This window comes from Priapulus caudatus, unplaced genomic scaffold, assembly GCF_000485595.1.
Source record: "Priapulus caudatus unplaced genomic scaffold, Priapulus_caudatus-5.0.1 Scaffold38, whole genome shotgun sequence".
Lineage (NCBI taxonomy): Eukaryota > Metazoa > Priapulida > Priapulimorpha > Priapulimorphida > Priapulidae > Priapulus > Priapulus caudatus.
In genome coordinates this window covers 676,324-703,153 of record NW_014577099.1, presented here as the reverse complement: position 1 = coordinate 703,153, position 26,830 = coordinate 676,324, and the positions used below count along the sequence as shown (strand labels likewise).

The following is a 26,830-nucleotide window of genomic DNA, read 5'->3' as shown; positions in this document are numbered from 1 at the left end:
GTGTGTGTGTGTGTGTGTGTGTGTGTGTGTGTGTGTGTGTGTGTGTGTGTGTCTATGAACGGATGTCTTAAATAAGATATCGCGCGTGACTCAGGAAAAAAACATCCCGGTTGCTGGGGGGTCAGTTAATTGTCCGGTAGCTAAAAACTTGATTAATTGTGTGACTTTTCGCGGCTCGCATTCAGTCACGCTGTGTCGATCACGCCCCCTTCCTACGCCCACGGCGTGAGCGACCCCTCCCATTCCCCACTACCTGGCTTGCATTCGAGAGTGATTCATCAAGCATGCACCGATGCAGATTCCCTGCTTGCTCTGCTAACAACCCGGCGCTGGCAGTTCATGCGACTTCATCTACATGCATGCGCAGAGTCGCCGGTTCCCCTGAAACTGGCGCACAAAGTTTCATTTCGCATGTTTGGTTTTAGTCGGTAATGTTGTAGGTCACTGGCACGCAGCTCGCCAGCTGGCTACCATCCCTGTACAGTGGCGAAGAAAGGCGAGGCAAGAATCTTCTTCATCGACATAGCCGGGCCCACTGGATGTGTTACTGGGAGCAGGCTCCTATGATATGCTAATTGCATAATGTGCCTGCAACGAGATGACTAAGCATACATATCGTTCTGCGCCCGTGACGTCCGACGAACATTAAACGCATCTATGTGCATTTTCATGTCGATTGATTACATGCCGAATGCATATGCCGAATCAGGTCTAAAATCCGACGGAAAGGTGCGGATAGCAGGTGTGAGCGCGCATAAATTTATTGTGATATATAGTCCGTGTATGATATACGAGGTGCTCCGTTGTACGTCCGTACTGTCATCTACCGTCCGAAATTGCTACGCATTCTCATCGTTGATAGGTGAAAGCTCGCCAGGCAATTGCGCGCGTTACACATAGGCGCACACGTATTTGCATATACTAACAATGGGGGACTTCTCACGTGCATGAGGGCTTAGCCAACCTTCCTGTTCATATTGTTTTCATTGGATATTGCATAAAGCGTGCAGTTCGCGGTTGACTGAGCACGCCCTGCCTGCGACGCGCAGCCGATGTTATTATAGTGCATATCACATCCGCGTTGTTTTATTCACTGACTGCATTACTGCACAGTACCGGCCTGCTGGCCATTCGAAGCGTGCTATCTCCACGGACGGCAGCCGCTACTGCCACGATTGTCGATTATAAGCGCCGAGGATCAATCCATGCCACGCATTGATATTGATATAATAACGCGGCAATATTGGATATCATATCATCGAGACATGCGCAGTGACGCGCTGTTTATAATAGCATAGAAATATTGCGTGTGGAGTTGTGTGCATTCGAGTCGGCGCCGTGAGCCGAGAGCACGGACCAACATGACAAGACGCAAGCAGGCCAAGCCTCGCCACCTGGACAACGATTTGGGCACCTCGCGTGTACTAGAGAACGGTAAGTAACTTTTTGCGTCTTGTGAATACACTAGTGTTTGGGTAAGTAGTGGATGGGTCAGCATAGGGCATGAAGCAGCGAGCTGGACTGGCCGCCAGCCAGCAGCGCTTGGCGGTTTTGCTGCTGTTATCGCGGCGCATGGCTACCGGCTGCTGCGTAGTATCGTTTGCCATGTACCACAGCCGTACGGCACTGATTTTCCTAAGCGTTATTGACGAAAGAGATCGGCTGGAATTCTCGAATATTCACTCGTTAATTTCGGCATTCTTTCTCCGTTTCAAACGCATGTTTCGCTTTTTGTCGCGCCTAGCCGAGAGAGTGTAATACGTGTGGGTTTTTTTTCGCGTGTTAAAAACACCGGCCGTTTTACTTCTGTATTGGGCACGTGAATTATGCACAACTTCCGATATGTGCATGACCAAAAATCGTTTATGCAAATTGTCCGGTGGTACGTACAGACACCCCCGTTTGGAAGAGATTTTGAGGATGAGACAGGGAAATAGTTAATGCGATATTAAACGATCAGTTTTCCTTCGGGATGAACCCTAACACTGGACACGCGGGCCATCTCGTGTAAACTCGTAGGCCGGCGATACACAGCGCATTCGCTGTCATTATTACAAACCGATGTATGTAATGCGCCTGACCATTTCGGCCTCGGCGAAAACTGGTTTCGCACAAGCTCTAAACGATATGCATGCGATAATTATAGCGCGTTTCTTTTGTGATAAATGACGTGACAAAATGGCTCGCCTTCCTATCATGCTGTACTAGTGAGCTCGCAAGTACACTCTGCCAACAACTAATCCCCGCGACTCCTCTCATAGTTTACGCGTCAACTTATGTACCCGCGCGAGAGTCTGCCACGGTGCACGTGCCACGGCTCGGTCGGTGCTACAGTATCATTAAGTTTCTATACTTAAATTCCAGCTTGTTTATGGAACTGCAAAACCGCCTTGACGTTCATGTTACAAATTATGATGAATTCCATAACGTATTTATAAAGGAAAACATATAGGCGGCAGCGGGTGCAAGCAGGGTCTTGCGTGTATGTTTTAATAACGCCAACGGTCTATGCACTCACGCAAAACTGGTAGCGAGCTTAGACTTGTAATTCTGTCGGGCTTCCGTCCAGCTGCACTGTGTAAAGATGCTCTAACATAGAGGGGTTCGCGAAGCTATTCTGTCCATATCACACACTTCTCACATTCAAATATGCCGAATTGAAGCTAGGATAATTAATATTTGCCCATGTAGGAACGGTCTTAGCAAAACACAACAACTACAATGGTAGCGAGCCGGCCATCCTTGTGATGGCCGTGTGTATTTTGCCGTCTTATTCCCACTGGTGTCCCTGCAGAGTTTTGCTGTGTCTTTGTGCGGCTGTGTACATAAAATCCGACATCAAACCGCGAGCATATTGAGAATATTGACCACCGCGGGCGAGTGATATCTCTTGAGGGGAATTGCGACTGACCCTGCTGGACGTTCGATAATCTCACAATCAGAGAGGCTATCGTAGACGCCAATTATAAAGTGCGAAACACAAAGCTAATATGGCATATATGTCAAGCTAATGCCCGCAGTAATTATGCCGGACCAACTCAGGAAATAGGCGAGGTAATGTATCAGCTCAAGAATGATTAGTTTCGCGATATTTATATGACACTCTATATTTCGAAATTTCCAAGAGCTATTAGCACATGGATCCGATACAGCAGAAGGTATGTGCACGTAATTAACGAGACTGCGCGGGGAACTGTATAGGCTCTGTGTTTGTGTAATGCACGAAGCGCCAGCTCTGCCTGCCATCGTCGTCTGTCTGATATAATGGTGGTTCAATTTCAGCTGGAATTATCGCCCTGATTGCCATCTTGTACTAAAGAGCAACAACAATAATTGTATAGGAGTCCCTTCGATGGACGAATCCCTACGTATGATAGATGTACATAAATGCGAAACTGGAGAGGGGCGATAAACAAGTCTGTTTACTCATCAACAACGGCTATAGTTTCTCTCCGGCCATTAGGGTGTAGATGTCGTTTGACGACGCATAGTAAATGCGAAAATCCAATTTCGAAATTATATCTCGTATCACGCATCGCACAATCGGTGAAACCCCAAATATGGAACCGATTGGATGAGTAGAATCTCCGGTAATAGTTTCAACGTACCGATCATCACATCAGCTCTTTATCGTCTTACATTTCTATACGATTATGGATTTAATCAGTAACGATGAAATATTCTACGCAAATTTCGTCGATCTAATGCCTTAAAAATTGCGCAAATAGCCAGTACGTGTGTGTAAGGATTGTAGGGTCGCGAAACAAAGACAGCATTATTATATCATGCAAATTTTACAGATGCAGTAAAATTTTATGATAGACATAATATTCAAAAATTGATATGCTAATATGAAGCATTCAATTGGTAAGAGTTATGGCTCCCCTTTGCATACTAAACTGCGCTTTGCGATTAGGAGGATGGCAGATTATAGGCCAAGGAAAATTTCAAATCACTATATTAAGTTTGTTGCACGTGAAATTCGCCAAATATGTGAAAATAGCATGATGAAATGACACGCCCTGACCTCAAGTGCTACGAGTAAATGTGGACGCGGTAAAATAAGTCATGCATGCGCCTCTAGCTTAATATATATCGTAAACAAGCAGAGCAGCTACAACGTGTAAATATCTATAATACTAATAGTATGTTTATCTACTGCTAGCACTGTACGTCCCGCACGATGTATCACGCAGCTTCTATAGCTCGAGAGACCGACAAGGTTTCATGTTGAGCGCCATCTTCGAGGTGTGATGGTTTTTGCCTACAAATGTAACAGCTATACAGAGAGAGAAAGTGGAGCAGGGTAAATAGAATGCTTACCCCCCCCTACTCAGTATGTCGTACTTCGTGGTTGTGGGTGAAGGCAGCCGCATCAAAACTATCGTTATATACTTTCCATGTAAATGTAGCAATATGAAATAGAGCTGAAACAAACTTTACAAACGGCACTCAGTGCGCACACATGAATTAGAAGAACAACATGTGTGTACAAATCTAGAAACCTATTCAATGCCGCAAGTCACATAGTCACATAGTCAAGCGTTCGAAAACAGACACGTGTAAACACGATAGTTAGAGGTGCGTGAACAGTGAGCATATTGTATGTGTAGGTGTACGCGGGTGTTAGTGAGCAATTGAATAACAACCAACAACATTTATCTGTAATAAAATAAGTCTGTATAATATACACAAATTATATATATTATTTTATCCTGGTTCGGCATTGTGTATTGAACATATACGTATATATATATATATATATATATATATATATATTCCTGAGTAATCACTATAGTGAGTACTATGGAGCAAAATTTTATTATCCGTCTTATAGACGCTAGAACAATTTAAATGTAACAAAGAAGAGTCGCATCGTACGTACTAACTATTTCTTAACTCGACAACAGCGTGTTTACATTGCCATATGCGCGCCAGTCTTATGTGTACAGCACAGGAAGTCACAATATTGAGATTTACAGTCAGAAATGTTATTGTTTTGCTAACGCCAATATAATAGAACGGCAACACAGTCTGGTGCCAAGTGCTTTGCACGGAACAATCTTTTGCGCCCATCTGATAACAAATAATGATGGCTTCTGCTTTCTAGAAAGCTTATTAAATTCTTCCATAAATTTCAAATTAAGTAGGCCCCTATATATAGCACTGTTGAAAAAAATTGTAAGTTATATAAGACATCATTTTTATGCATTCGATGGTAATCTTTTTTATTTAAATGCCTATACGTGCCTGTTTTATTGTCTATTTTGAATTTTGTCGCACATTATAGAGAATTAAGCGTGGAATGCTTCGCAGAATGTGGCATTATCTTCCATATATATCGCAGCGAAACTTTTTCGAAAAAAAGATGGCGGTCAAATAAGCACCGACATAAAAAGCAGCAGATACTGTTAAACGAGCTCGCACCGAAGATGTATGTACCTACAGTATAGTGGGCGCTTGTGCGTGTATATGAAAATGGCATAGGACAATGTCATGCGTGTATGTGTGCAGTAGAATAGGATGGCCTGGGGCCGTGATTTCGGCTGCGCTATGGCCGAGCGGCGCATGCATACGACTTACTGAATGATACGCGGTAATTTATGGCTGACTTCTCTATGATCACAGTAATAAAGCTCAAGGTTCTCGCCGCTGATTTGTCCTGGTGCGTAGCGAATGAATGTCAAAAATGTGTCGCGAAATATAACCAGTTTCTAAGATTAATGCGTTTTCAGCTCCGTACTGGCTACTTGGCCCGCACCGTGCTGGCAATATGATGATAGCACTGTATGGATGACCCGCTTGGTCGAACTCTGTCCGCGAGCCTTTCCTATATCTGCTCGCGTCCAATATGCGCCGCCGTATGACGGTGATTTGCCCGGCGCCAAATTACAATGTGGGCCTTGTTTGCTTGCGTTCATAACTCGTTTTCAAAGTTTAGCATGGGCTGATTGAGGTGACACAGGTACTACTTTGTCAACGGCGATCGCGCTAATAAGACCTTCTGGGTGGTAACAGTTACAGATCTGCTTCGTGTACCCTTGACACGCAGGAGTGACCACCGTACGTACCTTGACAGAGATCATTATACTAGATCAACGACGTTCGTTTTCCAACGTTACAGAAAAATTCGATTTGTCCGGTTCGCCGTCTTCCATTACACTGACAGCTGCTGGCATCGCTGACACGACTGCTATGGCCGCATGTTGGTGAATTCGCCCACTATGCTGATCCCGTTTCGGTTTATGATCTGTTCCAAGAAGATCATGAATACGGTCTCCGTCGTGTCCTTCGGGTAGTCTATTACAATCGGCTGCAGTGTTGTACGTTGAACGCTCAATGCCTCGGTAGTATAGTGTGGTTCGATCTAGCACGGCTCAACTACTCGATTCTACTTGTATCCGATATAGAGTTACTAATTCGGTCATAAGGCCTATATCATATCATCTAAAAGCCTGTCAACAGCAGTCATGTCACGATTGCTGCGCACAAGATCCATCGAAGGGCACGCCCTCAGTTTAAATCCGCATTGAAATCTCGTGACGTCATGGGATCGGTATTGCTATAATCATTGCGAATCTCTTGACAGATGCAGTATTTATCATAAAAGCGATAAAGCGCGCGGAATTATAAAGAGCCCATATAGGCAGACCTCATGCTGGTTGGCATTGTTACGGCGATTCCATCGTCCTGATCGCCTCTGCTCTCAAATGCACGTGTATAACACCGCATGATATTATTTAATTAATTTTATACTTTAGTTAATAAAACATGACAGCTGCATTTAGAAAATTAACAGGGAGTTAGTTACCATAAAAACACGAGGACAATACAAACTGAATTCATTATCTTTTAAAGAGTATTAATGACCAGCGAGATTTAATCATCAGCTTCCCTTCATGGCTTATTAATAAGTTATGGAAATGCTATCATTTATCACCCTGCTTCGTTTTAATTAAGGATGATGGTGAGAGCATGCACGATACACACACCCATTTTAATATCAAAGGAGCTCTGCCCAATGCTTCATTTTACTGATGTAGTCCTGAGACATACGAACCGTTTAATGCACCTAATCCGTTTTCCAAGAGATGAGTCCTTTCGTAATCGCCCGCACACATATCAACCGCTTGTCAGGCCGTTAAAGAACAGCGAGGGTATCGATGTAGGGTCGCTGCGTATTGCTGCGGATAGTCCTCTTGATTCACGCTCGCGAATAAACGACTGGGAGCGCGTGCATGAAATTATTAATCGAGATTTTGTGAAGCATCATGAAGTCATCTGCCGCCTTTTGCTAGTCATGCGGACGACGTTGCGTTTACTGGATGATAATGATGGTGATGATGGTGGTGATGATGGTGGTGATGGTGGTGAGGATGATGATGATGATGACGATGATGACGATGATGATGACGATGACGATGACGATGACGATAATAATAATAATGATGATGATGATGATGATGATGATGATGATTATGACGACGACGACGATGATGATGATCATGATGATCATGATGATCATGATGATCATGATGATCATGATGATCATGATGATCATGATGATCATGATGATCATGATGATAATGATGATCATGATGATCATGATGATCATGATGGTATAGTAGTCGTCGTCTGGATGCTATCTGAATGATATTAGCTAGCCTCCAAACTGTATCTCCATACTACCTAAAGGTAGGAGCTGCGGGGAAGCTGATAGGAAATGCTCGCAGCCGTGCTGCTTGATGATAAATAATATGAAGAGCTAATAATATCTTAGCTCTTTCATGGAAATGCTTCGTGGAAAATGTATACGACGGTAGTCGGACGGGTAAGGTTTCTTTTGCCTGGGCTGCTGAAAGTCACGTAGGCCCTAAAGGTCCTGGTTCGTCTATAGAGCTGCCGTCAGTGGTCGTAGGCGACATATATAGATCAACGACTAGATTGCGAGGTTACATGAAATGGATAAATCATTTCGTTGATTGAAATTTAAACTCGCAGTGCGACGATCTCAGTGACGTAAACAAAGCGGGTAGGTTTCGTGGCGCGAGAGCTTCCACGCATAGTCGACGAAAGAATGCGCTACATGAATGCTCTTTGCGGCGAGTGATGGGAGATGTAATTGGTTCATTGAATTTTCATCGCGGCTCATCTTGTGTGATCCCATCATATTCACAAAACCTAATTAGAATGCGTGTTTGTCGCGCATGTATTACTGACAGCGGAACTATCCAGATCAATGCAGTGTGCGTATATCGTCCACCTTCTATATACCCGCCTTTCTTGGGACGCCAACATCTGCTGAAAGGTCTAGAGTACATTATGTTATAATAATGACCCTTTCCCACGGACACGACTCGACGGTAATGTCTGTACACACACGGCTGGCGTGCTTGAGATGGTCGAATTGAGAGATGTGAATAGGCGCATATAGACGCTGGTCATAACCAGGGCCATAACTGGTCAGGCAGACAAACGTGTTGTTATGCTTTCGTGCTAAGGTGTTGGGTGCGGGGCTTGAGCCGCGCCACAAACATTCCTCAGACTCGCTTGTCCAGTTTTCGGGAGTACAATCACGTTGACCTGCGCATGAATGCATTTATAATGAGACTTGACACGCCTCATATGCATTGCCACCGCATCAAAACGCGATTTATCTATAATAATGGGACTCATAGCGATTAGATATCCCGTTCCATGGCTCTGTCCAGGTGCCAGTGTACATAGCTCTGTTATTGTTTTATCCTGTCAATGGGATGTACAGCATATAAAAAGCCTGTTCACTGCCTTAGCCCTTCCCGTAAAATAATCTTTCATAGGGTATTATAGATCTTATCGCTTGTTAAGCTGGCGACAATGTGTTCTTTCTAACTTGCAGAATTGGTCACATAGCTAAGCAGGTGATGCCAATACACATAGAATACATACGGCTAATCTTGAACAAATGAATAGGACAGAATAAACTACTACTACTAGCGTCAAACATTCGCTGGCGAAAATCGGGCGTATACAAGTACAGCCCGCATGTGTTTCTGTCTCATGGTTCTCTCCATTTTAGCAAATACACAGTAAAAAATCACGATTGTATTTTTTCTTGATGCTATCTGAGGCGGCATGTGCTATGTTAAAATCGCTGTACGTTGAAAAACGTCACATCACATCTTCATCACACTCACACTCCAACGTGATTATTGATATAACACAATCGACACAATAAAACTATGCATAACATTTTATTGTGGTAAAACTATCCTTATATGGTAGTCCTTTACGATCATTTTATAAGTCATCTGTATACCTTGGAGGTAGCGCACCGATTTTACGATGACGTCATATCCCGAATGTCGCCATGAGCGTTTATAAAATCTTGTCTAAGGAAAGCGCGTTCCTGATTCTGAAATTTTGAAATGTTTGTAATACCTGCCATATAATTCTACATGGATCCTTATTATCGGGCAATGCATAGAGGAAGACTGTTGTCACTTGCCCTTCGAAAATATGCGAAAATAATATTCAGTGATTACTTGATGTGTCGAGGTATCTTTCTGAGCTGCAACGATATGAATTCTAATGATTCACACATGGATATTATCCCTATTCGTGTAACAGAATTGTCCCAGTCATTTGTTGTGTTATTATAAGCTAAGCTATATTAGCGTACAGAGAATGCTAGAGATCTTTACCATAAGTACGTCACACACACGCGCGCACGCACGCATGCACACACACACGCACGCACACACACACACACACACACACGCATATATATATATATATATATATATATATATATATATATATATATAGTAGAGAGAGAGAGAGAGAGAGAGAGAGAGAGTAGAGAGAGAGAGAGAGAGAGAGAGAGAGAGAGAGAAAGGAAAGAGAGGAAAAAAGATAACGAGGTGGTATTTGTTAAGCAGACACGCACACAAATAAACGAACAAACAAAAATAATATACATATGTTAGTAAACAGACAGATGAATCAGGTGACCGAATAGAATCAATACGTGACCTGTCTAGTGTGTAATTTTCGCTCCTTTCACGCGTGACCTTTCTATAATTAATATGATTCCCTCTCTTAGGAGGCATAACCTTTTGAAAGCACTTATTAACCCGCGACACATACAAAGACAGTCTACGACGTGCACGGTGACACACAGCATATAGACATGCAATTATAAAGTTTACTCGTTATATATATATATATATATAATATATATATATATATTATACATCACTTGGCATCACATTAAAGTGCATTCATTCACGTGTGAAGAAGTTGTTTGATTATTTAACAAAAATTGAATTCTTCATCAAAGTTGAATTGTGTGTAGAGATAGCCGTTTCAAATATTGTAAGGGGCCTACATTTAAATTCGCATGCACGACGCGGGGGCACCACACAAAGGCACGGCACATTCATGTCGGCACGATCAAACAACGCATTCGACTACATCCAATACGAATATATATAATATATAATATATATATATATATATATATATATATATATATATCCTTTTTTCATTCAGAACGTTTAATGCCTCAATATGAGCGCGCGTGAAAACGCAGTGGCAACAATTGAACGCTGCTGGCAGAGATAGGCAGCGCGATCAAAACCGATTAACCATTCAAATACGCATCTATAATGTTATTGTGCCGTGCCACCGACGTCATAATGGCATTCAATGGCACTTCATATTCAAGAAAAGTTTCATTAAATAGGTGGCAAATATCTGCCGAGCAATTCATATTCCGTCCATGATCATTCAATCAACAAAATAAACTTTGCCAGCGCTCTTTTTAATAGACATTAGCCATATCAGTGGTCCAATTAATGTTATTGAAAATACTTTATATTCAATGATATTGACTCTTTTGATATTATAATGGTATCTCTTAAAATGCAACAGGGCGAGCGCGCCGCGTTATAAACATTAAATAAATGAATTCAGTCATTACCGCGATAAATGAGAGTCATTTCTGAGAATGATATTAAATTTTATGGCCTCTATATCATCGAGATTAGACCATTATGTTGCAAAGCGAGTTTCATTCGAAGCCGGCAGTCGATACTGGAGCTATACGGCTATATATTGCCGCGGCCGGAGTCGCTTACTTCGTAACAGAATCTGCCTTCCCTTCGTAATTCCTTCAATATTGCGATTGCGTGTATCTCATAAATAATATCAATAGCGTATAATAAATGCCCTTTGTTACACGCGTTCGACCATTCGTCGCCGAGCGATTTGAATGATCGGCAGTGATTGTGCAGCTCCCCGAAGGTTCTCGCCGCAAAAATCTAAATACGAGACAGGTATTGTATGCCCTCTCACTTTATTTGCTAAATTAAATTTCGCCGACCTATTTCGGCGAGAGTGCCTCGCATCGGCATCTACATATATGTGAGTCGTATCAATTTAAATCGCTCGCGTATATACATCACTGTCGTATCGTTTGACGTTATAATCGCGCCGTATTAAAATGATCGTGTATGGTGTTGCTGTAATAAATACTTGCACAAGCCGCTCATTATTCCTCAAATGACACAAGCCCCGTGTTTAATATGACATCTCCGAGGGATGATATTTATGGTCGCCATCATCGTATTGATAGATTGACCATCTTGACGATAATATTCGCTGCGTGGCTGCCGCGTATATTGAATGACTATCTTAGTCATCTCGATGATAATTTGTATTCAGGCAGAATTCGGGTATACGGGCAGATAGAATGACCAGCTCGGCGGTGATTTGTATGCGAGTCGTGGCCAGCATGCAGAGATCGCATGCCGCCGTCGAGACTTGGGCTTCTTTGTGCTCCACTGCGACAGACTTGCGCCAGTGCCCGCGCGCTCAGTTAATCAGTAAGATGATATGGCGAAGAAATATCAAGCGCTGTCTTACGTCTGTGTAACGGCCCGCTCTCCCGGGCGGTCACATAAAACCTGGGAGGTTTTCCTCCTCTGAGAGCCGAGCATCGGAAGATAAACAGCCGGCGTGCGAGGTTTAATGCTTCCAAACTGGTTTCTGGGATAAATCAGGTTCCCTTATTAGTCGTCGCTCACTTGTTTGTTTCATATAGCAAATGGCGAGCTCATTCGGTGCAGCTGACCACCAGGGTAGTAAGTATACACACAATCTGCTGTGGGCTCGGGTTGAGAGATGCGCGCGGGAGGCAATGCTCGTTTGTTTACAGCAGCGCAGCGCCCCGCTGGCCCGAATATTATTTTATTAAACACATGAGGTTGTAATCGAGGCAAATAGCCCCACTTTGCATGTCCCCCCGCGACATCCGCAGATGTCTTACCCGAATTAAAGACAAACAGTGGGCTATCTCGGCCGGGCATGGGAAAGGAAACGCAAGTGTTGCACAACCATTGCCGGGCAGTCAGCGTCGACTTTATGGGGCAGAATGTTTGGATTATGAAACACGAGATTCGAGCGTCTTGCAAAGTGAGACGCGGCTGGGAGATGGTTGACCTCCTGGCTGGCCCGACGAGCCCAAGGCTGTGTGGAGACAGCACTGTATGTACGGAAGGTGGAGTTCTCGTGTGGACAATACTGGGCATTGCTGTTCCTTTCCGACATCCCACATGTCCGCCCGATACATTCTGCTATCGTTCTTAAACTCCTGCTTAGTAACACATGCTCGTACGCACTCTTGATAAATATATTGTGCTTTCCTTGTCAACTGCTCCCAGTATGGGCGTATTTCCTTGGTTTGATCTGGCGATCTGTCTCGCGTATTTAGCATCCGCTTTTCTTTTCCTCTCCTAATTTCATCACATCTTTCTATTTCCCTTCGTCGTTGTCCCAACTCACTTTTACTGATCTCATTATCGTCTTACGTTATAAGCTTTATTTACCCTTGACACCTGTTTTCTCGCTGTGGTATTCATAATAATATCCCATGTGTTCACCCTAGCACATACAGACAAAAAACTTGCTAACGTCGGAAATCCCACTCTCTCCATCTCGCTTACCCACCCTCCCTTCGAATAATCCGGCTTTAGAATATAGTTCATCGCACATCGTTCCTTATAGCGGATGCAATTCGTCTGAATGTCTTTGTTTCTGATTTGTAAAGCTTGTTGCCCTCAACTGATCAGCCACGTTTATATTTGCGACTAGTCCGGCCTGAGTCATCAATCTATATATCCTGATCCATGTAGAATGCAATTTCTCTTACATACAGTAACGGATTTCTCGTTTTCTCTTGTCTCTCTCGCTCTCCCTTCTCTTATCTTCTCAGCTCCTCCCCCTTCCCATACCCCCTCTATCGCCCTCTCTCGCCTTATTTCCCGTTCTTCCTCTCGCGCTTTCTGTGCCTCCCGTTCTCTCTCTCCCATCTTATATATCTCCCCATCTCTCTATTTAAATATATCTCTCTCACCTCCTCTCTCTCTCTCTCTCTCTCTCTCTCTCTCTTTCTCTCTCTCTCTCTCTCGCTAGCTCATGGCCTCTACTTATCGATGTACTTCTTTCTCGCTGGTGGCTATCAATTTCTTGAGATATCATATTATTATGATCCTCTGCATCTAGACGGTTCGCCATTGATAGCGTTAACTGAACAATCATTGCGACTATGAATATGGAAACGCGACTATGAAAGGCAAGTGGCCGATGTTTCATGTTTATCCTGTATCGTGTTTGCTCAGAGCGTTGGTTTGGGAAGGCTTCTGTAAAGCCGCAGTTCAAATCGGTCTGAAGTATTCAACAATCCCGGATTTGATTCAGCCAGCTTTATTGTGATGTATGCTACAAAGCCTATCAAAGGCAGCATTATCACCGCGCAGCTTGGGAAAATATGATCTGTAAACGTTGCATAAATTGGATATCAAAAGACCTGAAAAGAACATGTATGACTAGCAAAGAATATTGTGCGGTGGAATTTTGCAAACGGACAGCGGGCGAGTGGACCCCTATATTAGATATGGGCACTTTGTGATGCAAATACTCGATTTATGAAACCTAGTTTATCATGTTTGTGTGCATGAAATACGAAAATAAGATTTGTGGTGGATTTTTCGGATGGAGTCGGGCGATCACAGAAAAAGCAAAACACTCCATTTATGAAATTCGGTCTATCATGGTTTGTGTATCTGAAGAAGAAAACTACATTTGCGTGTATGGTAAAAATGAGATTTCTGGCAGATTTCTCAGATAAAGTTGTGCAGTTCAGAAAAAGGTCGCGGATTGTAATGGTTTTAATGGCCAATGTTGTCTTGAGCAGCGATAATGGAATCAGTGCAATCGCTGACGATGTAAATCCAACTCAGAAAGTAAGGAAATGAAATGAAGCCCCTCACTGAAGACCTAAGCTGGGATTAGGAACATTGGGAGGCAAAATTCTGAAGGCAAACTGCTTGAGAAACCTGTCCAGCTATGTTTTCAATTTCATATCGTTGGCTGATAAGTCGACGCACAGGTTGGGGCCTTATTTGATTGTTTGTCAAAATGGTGCCTTTCACAACTAAAGATTCTGGCCATTCAACTACGATTTATGGCAGAGAAACTTTTAGAAATGCACGCTGAATTTTCGCATTATTTAACCCGGCCGGCGGAATGCAGTCTTCGGAATTCCGCTTATTCCACGTGCCTATTTATATTTCATATATCGAGCCGCATTAACAATACGACGCAGTAAAACAGACTTTCTCAGTGCCTTTCTCTGCCACGGCCCCCCAAAAAAGCGCCTATTTATATTTAATGTCAGAAAGGCACGTACATGGCAAGAGCTTTTCCTAGTCAAAGTTATTATTGAGGGAATATTAAATTTATATGCGGTCACTTTTAGAAAGGCTTGTAATACTCCTATTTTTCTGTCCATACACGCGGCTTATGCGGCTCGCTATTGCGTTACGATATAATGTTTGAAATGCACTGTAAGCGTGCATCATCTTGCCCTGACAATTGCAATTTCTTAAGCAGTTTAGGTTTGACATCTTGCTCGCGTTCGGCGCCAATCCTCGATAGCTACAATCCGAGATTTACTGTCATGCAACGAGCTTAACATTAAGATATTTGAGAATTGCCGTCAATAAAATGGAAAAAAACAGGCACGGATAAAATTCGGAAATCGAGATAAATTCTGAATTGTATGCAGGCTAATATGTCCACACGTGAGCTTCACAGGTGCTCTCTGGCGTAATTAGACAGGTGGGTCGATGTCGTGCGAATCTAACGTCATCGCTAATTTCGAGAAAACGTTCTTTTGTGTATTGGAAATAATGCATTCGCTTATTGATGCCTATATGCTTCCAGAAATTCACGTGGTTTAATCAGGTGTCTGGCGCCAGAGTTATGAAGGCGGGCTCCGGTGTGCTTGTCTGCTTCCCGGGCGCTGGCTTCTTTCTCAGCTGCGCCATCCTCCTGCCCACCCCTGAAGAGGAGAGGTAGACATTTGCGCTACATTGAATACGTCTTTTAGAATCCAGCCCTTTCATTAGGGACTTTCTGGCGTCAGTACTGTACATGCAAACAGTTAGAATATGCTGCTCTGCCAGCATCCCGCTTTGAACTACTGTAGGAAATTCTCGCTCCGAGTTCTCTATGCCCATGTACTTTTGAAACTCTTGCATAGTTATGACGTGTTAGAGAACTTATCAAACCGTTATTATTTGTGTTTGGCGGCCTTCGCATTCTGGTCCGAATTGCACGTTTTGTATAAAAGATGAAATAAATACTAATAAAGAGAGAACGGCAGCGGTGTAGTACAACAAAGAAGCTTTCAGTGCCCGCATGTGAAATTCTCATATCAGTACAACCGCGTGGAAACCCATTGCTCCTCCACAAAACGCAAGCACGTAATACTTGAATGTTCGGCTCCTCCTCCCTGATACGACACTCACACACGTGCGCTCACGCCCGCACATGCACACGTCTGCTCACGCCCGCACACACGCGCGCTCACGCCCGCACACACGCGCGCTCACGCCCGCACACACGCGCATACGCACGCAACTGCGCGAGTAAACCTAACAGAACACTGCATGCTCATTCTATTTAATGAAACGAGACTTCAATCTATTAACAGCTTCAGCGGCGTCAGTAGTTGCTTCCGTATATACCTGCATGTAAAACGTAGACAGTTAATGCGAGTGAGATGGCATAATCATTCTCTACGCTATGGCCTATCTGCTGTAAAATTGCCCTGATATAATAACACTATCTGACTCACCCGAGCAGACGGCTTACAAAACACAATGATACACGAATAAGCAGTATACTAATATTTTCCCTGATCTGCAATAAGCTTTCCCGGAGCAGTTGGCTCGACCAGAATTGGCCATAAAAATGATAGACGACGTTTTTGATTGAAGCCTCTATCTACCATAAAAGTCTTCCCATTAAGCATGTCCCCTGTATACCGTCATCAAAACGATAACTATAAGCCGACGAGAGTCCCTGGGCAAAGGGGGTGATATGGCATCATAAAGCTATTGATTGCGTGCACGCATGCATGCAAACACGCATGCATGCGTGCGCACGTGGTCATATGATATTTAAAAAAATCCTAAATACAGATTATTGAGTCGGGCGAAAATGGCGACAAGAACGTAATTTACCAAAATGTTGTAAAACGCGGCGAATTATAGTCGGAAAATATTTCGAATAACTCTGCTGTTTAAAGTACTGCAGTCGTTACAATGTTAGCGAGCAGCAACACGCGGTTCCTACACCCACGTCATCATGGAAGCCATTCAAATAAGTACAGCCGTTTCTATGCGACCGCACGACATATAGTTTATGAATTCTTATATAGGAAATGACTACACGGACGAGAGGCGAGTGGCATGCGGGTCACTCGCATGTGATATAATGATATCTTTCTGCATATAGACATCGGCAATTTTAACATCAATAATATAATAAAGCGGTAATATGTTGGCAGTAATAATTGCATTCGACGCGTTATACTAATATAATATTTTGTATAATCACGTTTTATTGAGCTATAAACCAATAAAGGGCTGCGCGCACCCATACGTGCATCTGGTTATTATAAGCCGTGATGCTGCGGCCAGCATCATAATCAGTATTATGTCCTCCCATTTGCAAACATGAAATATGGCAGGAGCGTTATGATGTACTATACATAATATCGCAAGCGTGCTGTCGTATAGAGATAAATTATTATAACGAGCGTACAAGACAACTCGATATTTAAAATACCAGTGAAGATGCTCATAGTTTATTCGTAATAACTATGATCGAAGTGATTATTGATGTATGGTTTATTTGAAACATGACAGATTTTACAAATAGCACTGTCCGCGTTGTGCAAGTCGGACACACCAAACAATGAAGCAAATGCGTCTGCCTATAGGCATGGTATCATAGACAAACGCTCGTAGACAGACTTTCATAGGACAGTTATTAACAGTAACTGCAATGGTATTATCTAACCATTGTATTTTTGGAATTATAATATTGCAATGTTCCAGTTTATATATGCCGAATTATAATTAGCTACCCACTCCATTTTCTCTTTATACCGACCAAAACTGTCCACCCATTGCCCGCACTTTTCCTCCCTCCCGCCATCCCTCCCTCATTTCCTCGTTTCCTCCCTCCCTCCATCCCTAGCTCATCCCTCTCTCTCTCTCTCTCTCTCTCTCTCTCTCTCTCTCTCTCTCCCTCTCTCTCTCTCTCTCTCTCTCTCCCACTCACTCACTCACTCACTCATTCACTCACTCACTCACTCACTCACTCACTCACTCACTCACTCACTCACTCACTCACTCACTCACTCACTCACTCACTCACTCACTCACTCACTCACTCACTCACTCACTCACTTTCTCCCTTTTCTTCCTCCCTGTCTTGTTGTCGCTTTCTTTCTCCTTCTGTCTCGCTTCCTCTGCTTTTCCACCCATTTTTTCATTATCGCTCTGCCCTGTCCCCTACACTATTTTACTTTATTCGCCCCTTCTATCGGTCGCCATCGCTCTGCCCTTCCACCCCTCGTCATCGGTCCTTTGCTTTGTGCCCTTTTAGTTGGCCGCTCTGAGGCACCGACGAACTCTCTAACGCGAGCAGAGTCGTTCCGAATTCCGCCATAGGTTTCCAATATATAGGCAGAAATATCTCGCCTGTTTCAATTAGGAAATGTAAATAGTTTGATGGTATAGGGCTGTGTAATTAAAGCCTGGAATCGAATGAGAATTGTTTTTATTTGAACACGCTGCCGGACTGTTGAAACTAGCCGTGCAAAAGCTTACTGACAAAATGCTTGCCCGCTACTGACTTTCTCACATTATTTAGCTTGACGGTAGCTTTGTTGAATTAATTGCACAAGGGAGGCGTATATATGAAGCGTCTGCATGGTTGTTTGTGAAACAATATTGGACTCATTGCCCGAAGAGAGACTCTCGGAACTTGCCTTTGCACAAAAATTATAAATGTCACTTATTGTATTTATTTTGTAGACCATTTCGCAATTACTGATTTACTGTCACGGCTATCGCTTGGCCGTGCGCAGTAGGTGAGCGATGTTCGCCGTGTCATCTTGTCTGCGTTTTTCCAGTGCACGATTCAGTGTGTTATAAATAAATTTGAATGGTGCTATACGGTGGTTCTGGATTTTTCTGCTGAGTCAAGTAGCCACTGTAGTGTATATAAAAGCTCGTTTAGAAACATCACAAGCCGGTATGGCTGGTATGGCCCCTCTTCATACCAGCTCACCCTTTCCTCTGCTCCTGCAATTTGACAATATTATTTTTAGCCTCCGATGCCTCTGATTAGGCCGATGTCCGCTGCCGTTTAAATTTGTGGTGGCTTTGTGTTACTTAATGGTCAAAGAGGCTTCGAATGTCAGCCAGGCAAATCAAATACGGGACCTCCTTTATGGAGTAAACGTAAAGCCTTGGCAAAGCCTAATAACTAAACAATAGAAGCCCGATCACCAAGCCAGGATCACAGCCCAGCCGAATCACGTATAATATCAGGCTTATATAGAGGCAGAGAACCGCTTTCTACGTATATCCCTCGTAACGGCCACGACGGCTTTTGATAACTTCGCCCTTCGCGTTTACTTTTAAAATAACGGCTTCAATCTAGTTCCCATTCTGCGAGAGAAATTTGCAAATATGCAATTACACGTATTCCCTCAGTGGAGGTGGCGTGCCGGGCATCCAAAACCACACTATATGCCCACGTATGCTGCACCGTAAGTGCACACATCTATGCGTGGGGCATACATTACCTGTTGTGTGGACAATGCTGAGACAAGAAGCCAACTGACGGCCATTGCCATGTAGAGCGTACGACGTAGGGTGATATTAGAGCAGTGGGTAATTTGGTAACCATATATTCCCCATGCACTACGTGTTAAACCCCATGATTGAAACGGTTGTTGAAATTCATGCTCAATAGGGCCAGTCATATAATTTGCGAAATGACAGCTTAATCTTGTCGCCGATTGTCTTCCGACCACGCGGCAATGTATCATGCAAATAATCTTGACTATTTGGCAAACAGGCCACATGTGAAGAACTGCATAATTATATTTGATGGCTTCATGAATATGAAGCATGCAGCGAGAGAGCCGTTACGTGATGCTGCGGCAGGCGCGAGCCTGTTTACCGAGCAGGCGTGTATAGTAGACGTGTATGGCTCTGAGCGTGGCAGGTGGCTATTAAGTTCGGCGATTGCTAAAAATCAAAAGCGATTATAATGTTTACCTATTCTCTCCTGCGTAACGACCACCAGAAGCGCGCGCCGCTCTGGCCAATAACGAGGCACTTCGCCCACGAGTCACATGTATTCATTCCCGCCGCATATGCGGGCGCGAACATTTTCCACCATTATTCATGCACACGCTACTCTTAGAACTAAAGAAGTGCCTTGCGGCCGTGCACCGTTTTTGTTCATGATCATATAGCAACAATCGTGTCACGCTTGGCATTTTCCACAATTTGCCTTTGCGCGAGTGTGTCTGTAAACCTGTGTGACCCAACGAAGAGGGCACTTGAACGCACAAAGAGGTGCGCGATGGCGCCCATATAGCTGTGTAGATGCTAATATCGCTTGTCGAAACTCGTATGCGCTCATGTATGCACCGGCTATATCTCACAACCTGTCGCGCTTGGCGCGTCTTCGCGTCAAGAAAGAGGGGAGGGAGATAGAGAGGAGCAGTGCGTGAAAACCTGGATTGGCCGATTTCAATACTTTTCAGTCCGATATCAGAAACGGCGATGCTGAGTGCTGCGGGACCTAATTATTGCATAATTAAGACGTTTATGCTATACACATGCTTATGTGTGATTTAGACTGAGATGTGCACACGCGTTTTTAATTACTCGTGAATTACTGACGGCATTACAAGTATACGGACGTGCGATGTGTGCACTGTTGGTAGTAGTCGTTAGTTGTTGTACGCACGCGCGTGAGGTGTGATTATCAAAAGTAAACCGGGACTGGCAGATCCACCCACCTCACCACGGATATTGTGTTATACACCTGCTACTTTAACTACGCTGTGCTGCGGACAGGCCTCTAAATGTTATATTCGCACCACGAGGGCCCACATCAGCTCAGTGTAGCGCGCTCGTCGCTCCCTGTTGGCCCAATAAATTAAGGCCCCGGTTTGCGGAAACGTGCAACAAAAGCTGTGAGTGTAGCAGGATCGGCAACGGGCGCTGCAATCGGAGCCGTGCATAATTAATCCATCTTCTAGCCGAGTGTGACGTTATTTGATTTGACGGAAGCCTAGTGGGTAATTGAAATGACCAAGCGAGTAGCCGAATTACCAAGTCTCTCGCACTATAGGCGTCATTTGTACGCAAAGGTCACTCAAGTTCTAGCTGTGTTGCGCGCAGCCTGTAAACATAGCGGATTCTCCCTGACGTCCAGCGGTCCGTACATTGACGGCGCGCGCATACGTGTGCCCCTACACGCGTGATGCACGCGTGTTACACTGGTGATACACGCTTACATGCAGTCTCGACATGTACCGACGCCGTGAAAACTGATCCATTTATTTGAAGTGCGTGCGTGCGTGCATGACTGACCTAGCATGCAAGCAGTGCACGCCCCTACAATGCTACCGTTTAGTCACGCAGTGCGTATTTCGGTGTCAGTTGAACTGAATATAACTTTTCTCAAGAGAAGAAACGAAATACCTGTTTAATATTTTTACACGAAAAACGACACTTTACAGAAAAATAATCTATCGCTCGATAAATATAACCGTCCATGTAGAATTAAAAGTAATAATACATCTGTGTTAATTAATACCCAACTGATTCTATGATATTGATTATTTATAATGTTCGCGGTCAAATAGATACTTTCGTGTTTACGCGCACATATGCCGTATAGGATATATAATAAGTTATGTGTATATATATAAATATACATGCCGTAGGTTTTCATCGTGTTCTATCTTCCAACAATGATAAACAACTACCAACATCCGACGTGCTGTGTTCTTGTGTGAATTACCTATCAAAACATTTTACTTAAAAATTTAATGTTCTAATTCTAATTGGTATTGCTCATTCTTAAACCACGGAAGAAGTTTGATCAGAATCGCTTGAATGCACGCACTATCGCTTGACTCGGTTAATGTGCGGAGCAGTTTGTCGGTGATTACGATTCAACATTATTTCCTAGAATTAGTTTAAACATGGTTAACGCGCGCGCCTGGCACGGTTGTCCGACTCGAACGGTCATTCGTTCTAGTGCGTCACGGGTCAATCGCTTAACTGACCTACGATAAGTGGTCTGTAGGCGTTGGTTATATACAGATTGTACGGGTATTTACGGGTTGAGACGTTATGGTGACATTGGGAATTAGGAAGGTAAACGTACGGAATATTTAATGTTTGCAAATCGGTCTCGTTTCTTAAAATTGCGCTGAAATATATAGAATATGCAACAGAAGATCTAACTTGGTGTGGATGACCGAACGATGTCCAGCCGATCGAGGATTATACAAAGTACAAATATAGAAAATATACTACAATTAACAATAGCACGTAAACATTCTATATCTCAAAACATATATCTATATTCCATGTCGGTATTATATATCCACTTTACACTTTTATGAGGAGTGAAAGCAAAACTGGGAAGAAAAATATTTTCCGGTCACTGACTATTTATTGGTCTATTACGTGTCTCACGCATACCAATTTGATAAAACCTTAAATTAGCAAAGCCAGAGTTATTCCTTCTCTGTAAACGCTATGCATGATCTGAACTCGATAAGCTGCATCTATTTACATATATGTGAGGCAACCAAGCCAGGTTGTCGACAGTCTATTCGATTAAGTTGGCGACTAATGGCATTTTCTCCGAAGCATGCGGAAGGTTAAAACGTCGAAATCGTATCTGCAGAGGGCACTTTCTACACCAGCAATATCGCAGCTGATCGCACATTAACCTTTCAGGCCCTCAAGCTAACGGTGAGGGAAAAAACGTGAACTAATTAACCCCCGAACTCGTGTTGCCATCTCCAGCTTACTCTAATCTGGCAATTAGTCCATTTTCTTGACGTTTTGACATTATTTACACTGACGCGGACTTTACGCAATCAAGAAGCGAAAATGAAAATTACAGTTGCACTGTTGAAACCGCCTGTCCCTACATTCAGCAGCGAGGGGAGGGTGACTATTTAACGCACGTCTATTACCCTGTGTCACCAGGCCCAATGTTTCGGGTCTCTTTGTCTTCAGTTTGCTGAAAAACAGATCGAAATGCTGTAGGGTGCGCAATGTGTCGGCAGAGAAATGTTAATTTAATTTTTTTGAAAGCCGCGTAATTCTCTCTTGTTAATTCATTGTCGAATGTCTTGCAATGTTGTTAAGGAGATTTCGTGCGATAGAGGCATAGCCTGGCGGAACCTAACGGAGTGCTGCTAACCATTTTAAATGGCCGTCCCTATACGATTTGTCGATTTCTGAAAGCTTTTAGTAGATGTGGAACGTTTTTTTTACGAAAAACCGTCTATCAAACTATATAGGTGTGATGGTGCCGATAATGGAAACTCGGTCTGATTAAGATTAATGATTCAGTGTTATGTAATTACGGCTGACGCATGTACATCTGTCTGCTTCTAATAGATTTTTTACTTCGATTATATCTAACTGATGAAACGTGCCATCCTCTAGCTTGAACGGTCCACATATAAAAAATCATGTAATTCTTCGTTATACATCTTAGAACGTTAAGAAATTCTAGCATGTAAAATAGACTTGTATTGTTATTCGCAGTTAATACCAATAATAATTATAAATGGGTGATTATCTAGCCCAATAGATGGCAGTGATTAGTCAGGGCGCGTCACGTGTGGAGACGAGAAAGCCCGATCGAGCCGATTGCAATAGAAGATAATAGAAGTGCGACCTTTATAAACACAAATGAGCCCAATATTGCGGGCGAAACTATATCTAGTGATAATAATGGATATGATATTCAATTTTGCTATCGCAAAAGGTCATCGGAGTACTAGGCAAGCAATCGCGTATTATCAGAAATAATATAAAACTCATATAATCTTGGTATCTTCGTATAATAATTTTCTTGGTATTAATATATATATAATATACTATATATATATATATAGTATATATATATATACTTAAATTTGCAACGCGCTTGTTTGATGTGGAGTGTGCCTGGCACCACCAGCTATTGACGGGCCAGTGAATAAGTTATTTATTTCGTGACAATAAAATTAATAGTTTGATTGAGTGACTATATAATTATATAATATTAAAATAATACTATTGTCTATGGTCACTACACTAAATCGCGGGTCTTCCCATAACTTCATTAATCGTTAGAATAGTGCTCAACGGTCATAAGCCACGCTAGTTTCAACGAACTCGAATAGCCGCTAACTCTAAAAATTTAAATTATAATTATAAACTAGGATTTTCAATTATAAAAATGTTTCGAAAGTTTCCGGAATATTCTAGCGATAATGTGTGATGTTAGGATTATGTCGATTGAATTCGGAAATCTATTTCAACAGTCGTTAATAGACAGATTTATAGCTCGATAAATTCTATTCGTAAAGAAAGTTGTTTCCCCAATTGAATCTACTTGAACATAGCCTACGTGGGAGATAGCGTGGCCGCTGTCGTGAAATGACTGCATAGTAACAAACGGTTTTTGTTATAATTGCCACTGAATGTCCATCGAACAAAAGACAGTGTCGCATGACAAGACAGAAGTTGCCCGTAGAACCTGTTCCTGATTGGCACCTTCGTGAACTCATTAATGTTGGCGGTTGATGCTCAACAAGCCTCAACTCGAAGGCGTTTGTTTAACGCAGAGTACCGTATGCTTTTCTTGTGACCAAATACCGAATGCGCATTGCAACAGACCAAGTCGATCTCGTTGTTGGCATCTGTTGTTGGCACACTAAGTGGAGAGCGACGGTCAAATATGAATCGCGGTAAGATATAAAATATGTGTTAGGAATCAGCTCGATCACGATGCACTACTGGAATGCCGAATTGTTTGAGTTATGTAATAACGAGGATATTCAAGACTCGTTGGTGTGTGTGTAAGTTAGCGATGCGACTGTATTGTCAGACGGTGGGAGCGCTACGGCAAATTGTATACCGCAATATAAGATTTACTATATTATATATCATATTATATATATATATGAGGTGCAATCATTTTTACGCCGAATAAAGAGAATCTGCGCAGAATTGCACAACCATTTGTTCACGATATGACAGAACGGGGAAAATTCCTAGCCAAATGGGATATCTCAGTTTAAGGAACAATGCGGTGGAAATAAGATTCAATGCAACAAAATTGCAGTTTTTACGTCATTGGCATGAAAAGTGCATATCTTGTGCCTTCAGGGCAGTACTGAATGACGAAACCATAAAGATAACTCACGGAAATGTCCATTGAATACGTAGGAAGAAGAAACAAAAACTCTACGTTTAGACGAAACATTGCCTCATAGTTCAAAGCGTTGGGCAATATAGCTCTTCCAATGTTTATATTTAATGAACTTGCAAAATATGCTCACCAAACTACAGAAAGCTCTGCATCAGGCAATCTCATCCCTCAGGCTACCGCACCAGACGGATGGCATGTTCTAAAGGGAGTATTATCAGAGGAAATGGGGACATGGAGAAAGATAAGTTAGAACGTAATTAGAGAGGAAATCGAGATACAAGATTGTTTTCCAGCCGGCAGTCTCGTGTGAGATAGCAACGGTTGTCCGCATGCGGCTGGCGAGCGATGATATCCAACTATTTGTGAAAGTCTAAAATGGCCGTATCGAGTGTGCTAAGTGCGCCACACAACTCCGCTTGATCATTGAGTCCATTCATCTCGTATGATGACAGGAGAAATTTAGCTTCAAAATTCAAGCACGCACGCGCGCACACAGTCACAAATTCATTAAGGTGCAATTAAACGTGATGGCCTCATTACTGCATGGATTTATAATGCGCGACTTCGCGTGATTTCTAATGTAAATAACGTGAAGTGTCTACACATAATAAGTGGAGAATCGAGATTAATTTAGCTAATTGTAATTATTTATGTATATGATAAATTCGTAGTCTACTGAATTATAAAATAATCAAACTCCACAAGGTAATGAAAGCTAGAAGCACCTTTAGGCACTAAATCATTCGGTTCATTAGCGAATCACAAAGACAAAATGTTAAAAGATGAACAAACACTCGAAAGAATACATACTAAAGAATTTTAATATCTTCGGACATATGGCATGACTATAGTTTACTTTGTATCTCCTGCCTTGAAATGGTATAAGTGTGAAGTATATGCTTTTCAGCGTAACAAAAGTGCAATAGGCTTTGGATAATCACAATTTCGTAATAATTTAGCAAGTTGCGTGTGCAAATTTGTTTTTAATCAGAGCTAATAAATTATGCATGCAGACCGATTTAAACGTCTCAACAAACCTGAAACAGTTTGATTAAACTGAACGTTGTTTATGAATCTTAACGAATAGTGTAACCCATGACATTTTCACATAAAAACTTCTGTGCTTGATGGATTTAATAAATACATGCGTATATATGCATGCGTATATTACAATGTGATGCATGTTTTTCTACTACGTGTCTAGTTTTTTATATTTGTGTCTGATCATGTTATATATATATATATATAGAGAGAAAGAGAGAGAGAGAGGGGGGGAGACAGAGCGAGAGAGAGAGAGAGAGAGAGAGAGACACACACACAGATTTTATATTTATTTGTATAGTGTGTTTATTTATATAGTGTGCGTGCGTGCGGTCGTGCGTGTACCCGCGTACGCGAGCTCGCATTTGTGTCTCGGTGTGTAGGATTCTTATGAACAGCATGTTCACGTGTAATGCGCAGTGTGAGTCATTATTATATCAACTTACTGGGTTTGTGACGAAGTAAGTGGACAGAACGCCCAGGACAACCAACTATATGTCAACATAGGCTCCCACTTTATATGTTTGTATTGTTTTGCTGGGTGCAATCGACTTGATTTTTTTTTTGCATTTTGGAGAATGTATTCAGTCAATATTTGAGAAATATCTATCTTTCTACTATATCTAGTGAATGTGACCGATATTCCACGTGTAACCCCCGCGTAAGATTGTTAGTAAAGTGAGAGAAACGAAATAGTGCTACTATATAATATCAATAGCGACATAATGTCTGTACGGATTTTTTTATAAACTTTCGGATTCTGAATTTTTTATGTGAATCGTAGTTGTTTCAAATTGCGCGCGCTATGTCGTCATTCTCCAATTGACCAGTTACGTGCTGGCAACTTGTGACGCGAGAATATCGTATATTTTGCTCTATCTGTGCCAACCCCATGTCGTTTAAAATAGGATTT

At 42.5% G+C, this 26,830-nt stretch overlaps 1 protein-coding gene across 2 annotated transcripts in view; it reads left to right on the top strand.

Moving 5' to 3' along the window:
* LOC106819104 (homeotic protein spalt-major-like) overlaps positions 1-26,830 on the top strand; it is a 55,824-nt gene that overhangs the window by 8,980 nt on the left and 20,014 nt on the right. The window contains exon 1 of one of the 2 annotated variants that reach the window (XM_014823770.1): positions 375-1,434. The exons of the other annotated variant lie outside the window; for it this stretch is intronic. Within the exon in view, the coding sequence (XP_014679256.1) occupies positions 1,362-1,434 (73 nt within the window). The 5' untranslated portion in view covers positions 375-1,361. Of the gene's footprint in view, positions 1-374; positions 1,435-26,830 lie in introns of those variants that run through there. 2 annotated transcript variants of the gene reach the window in all.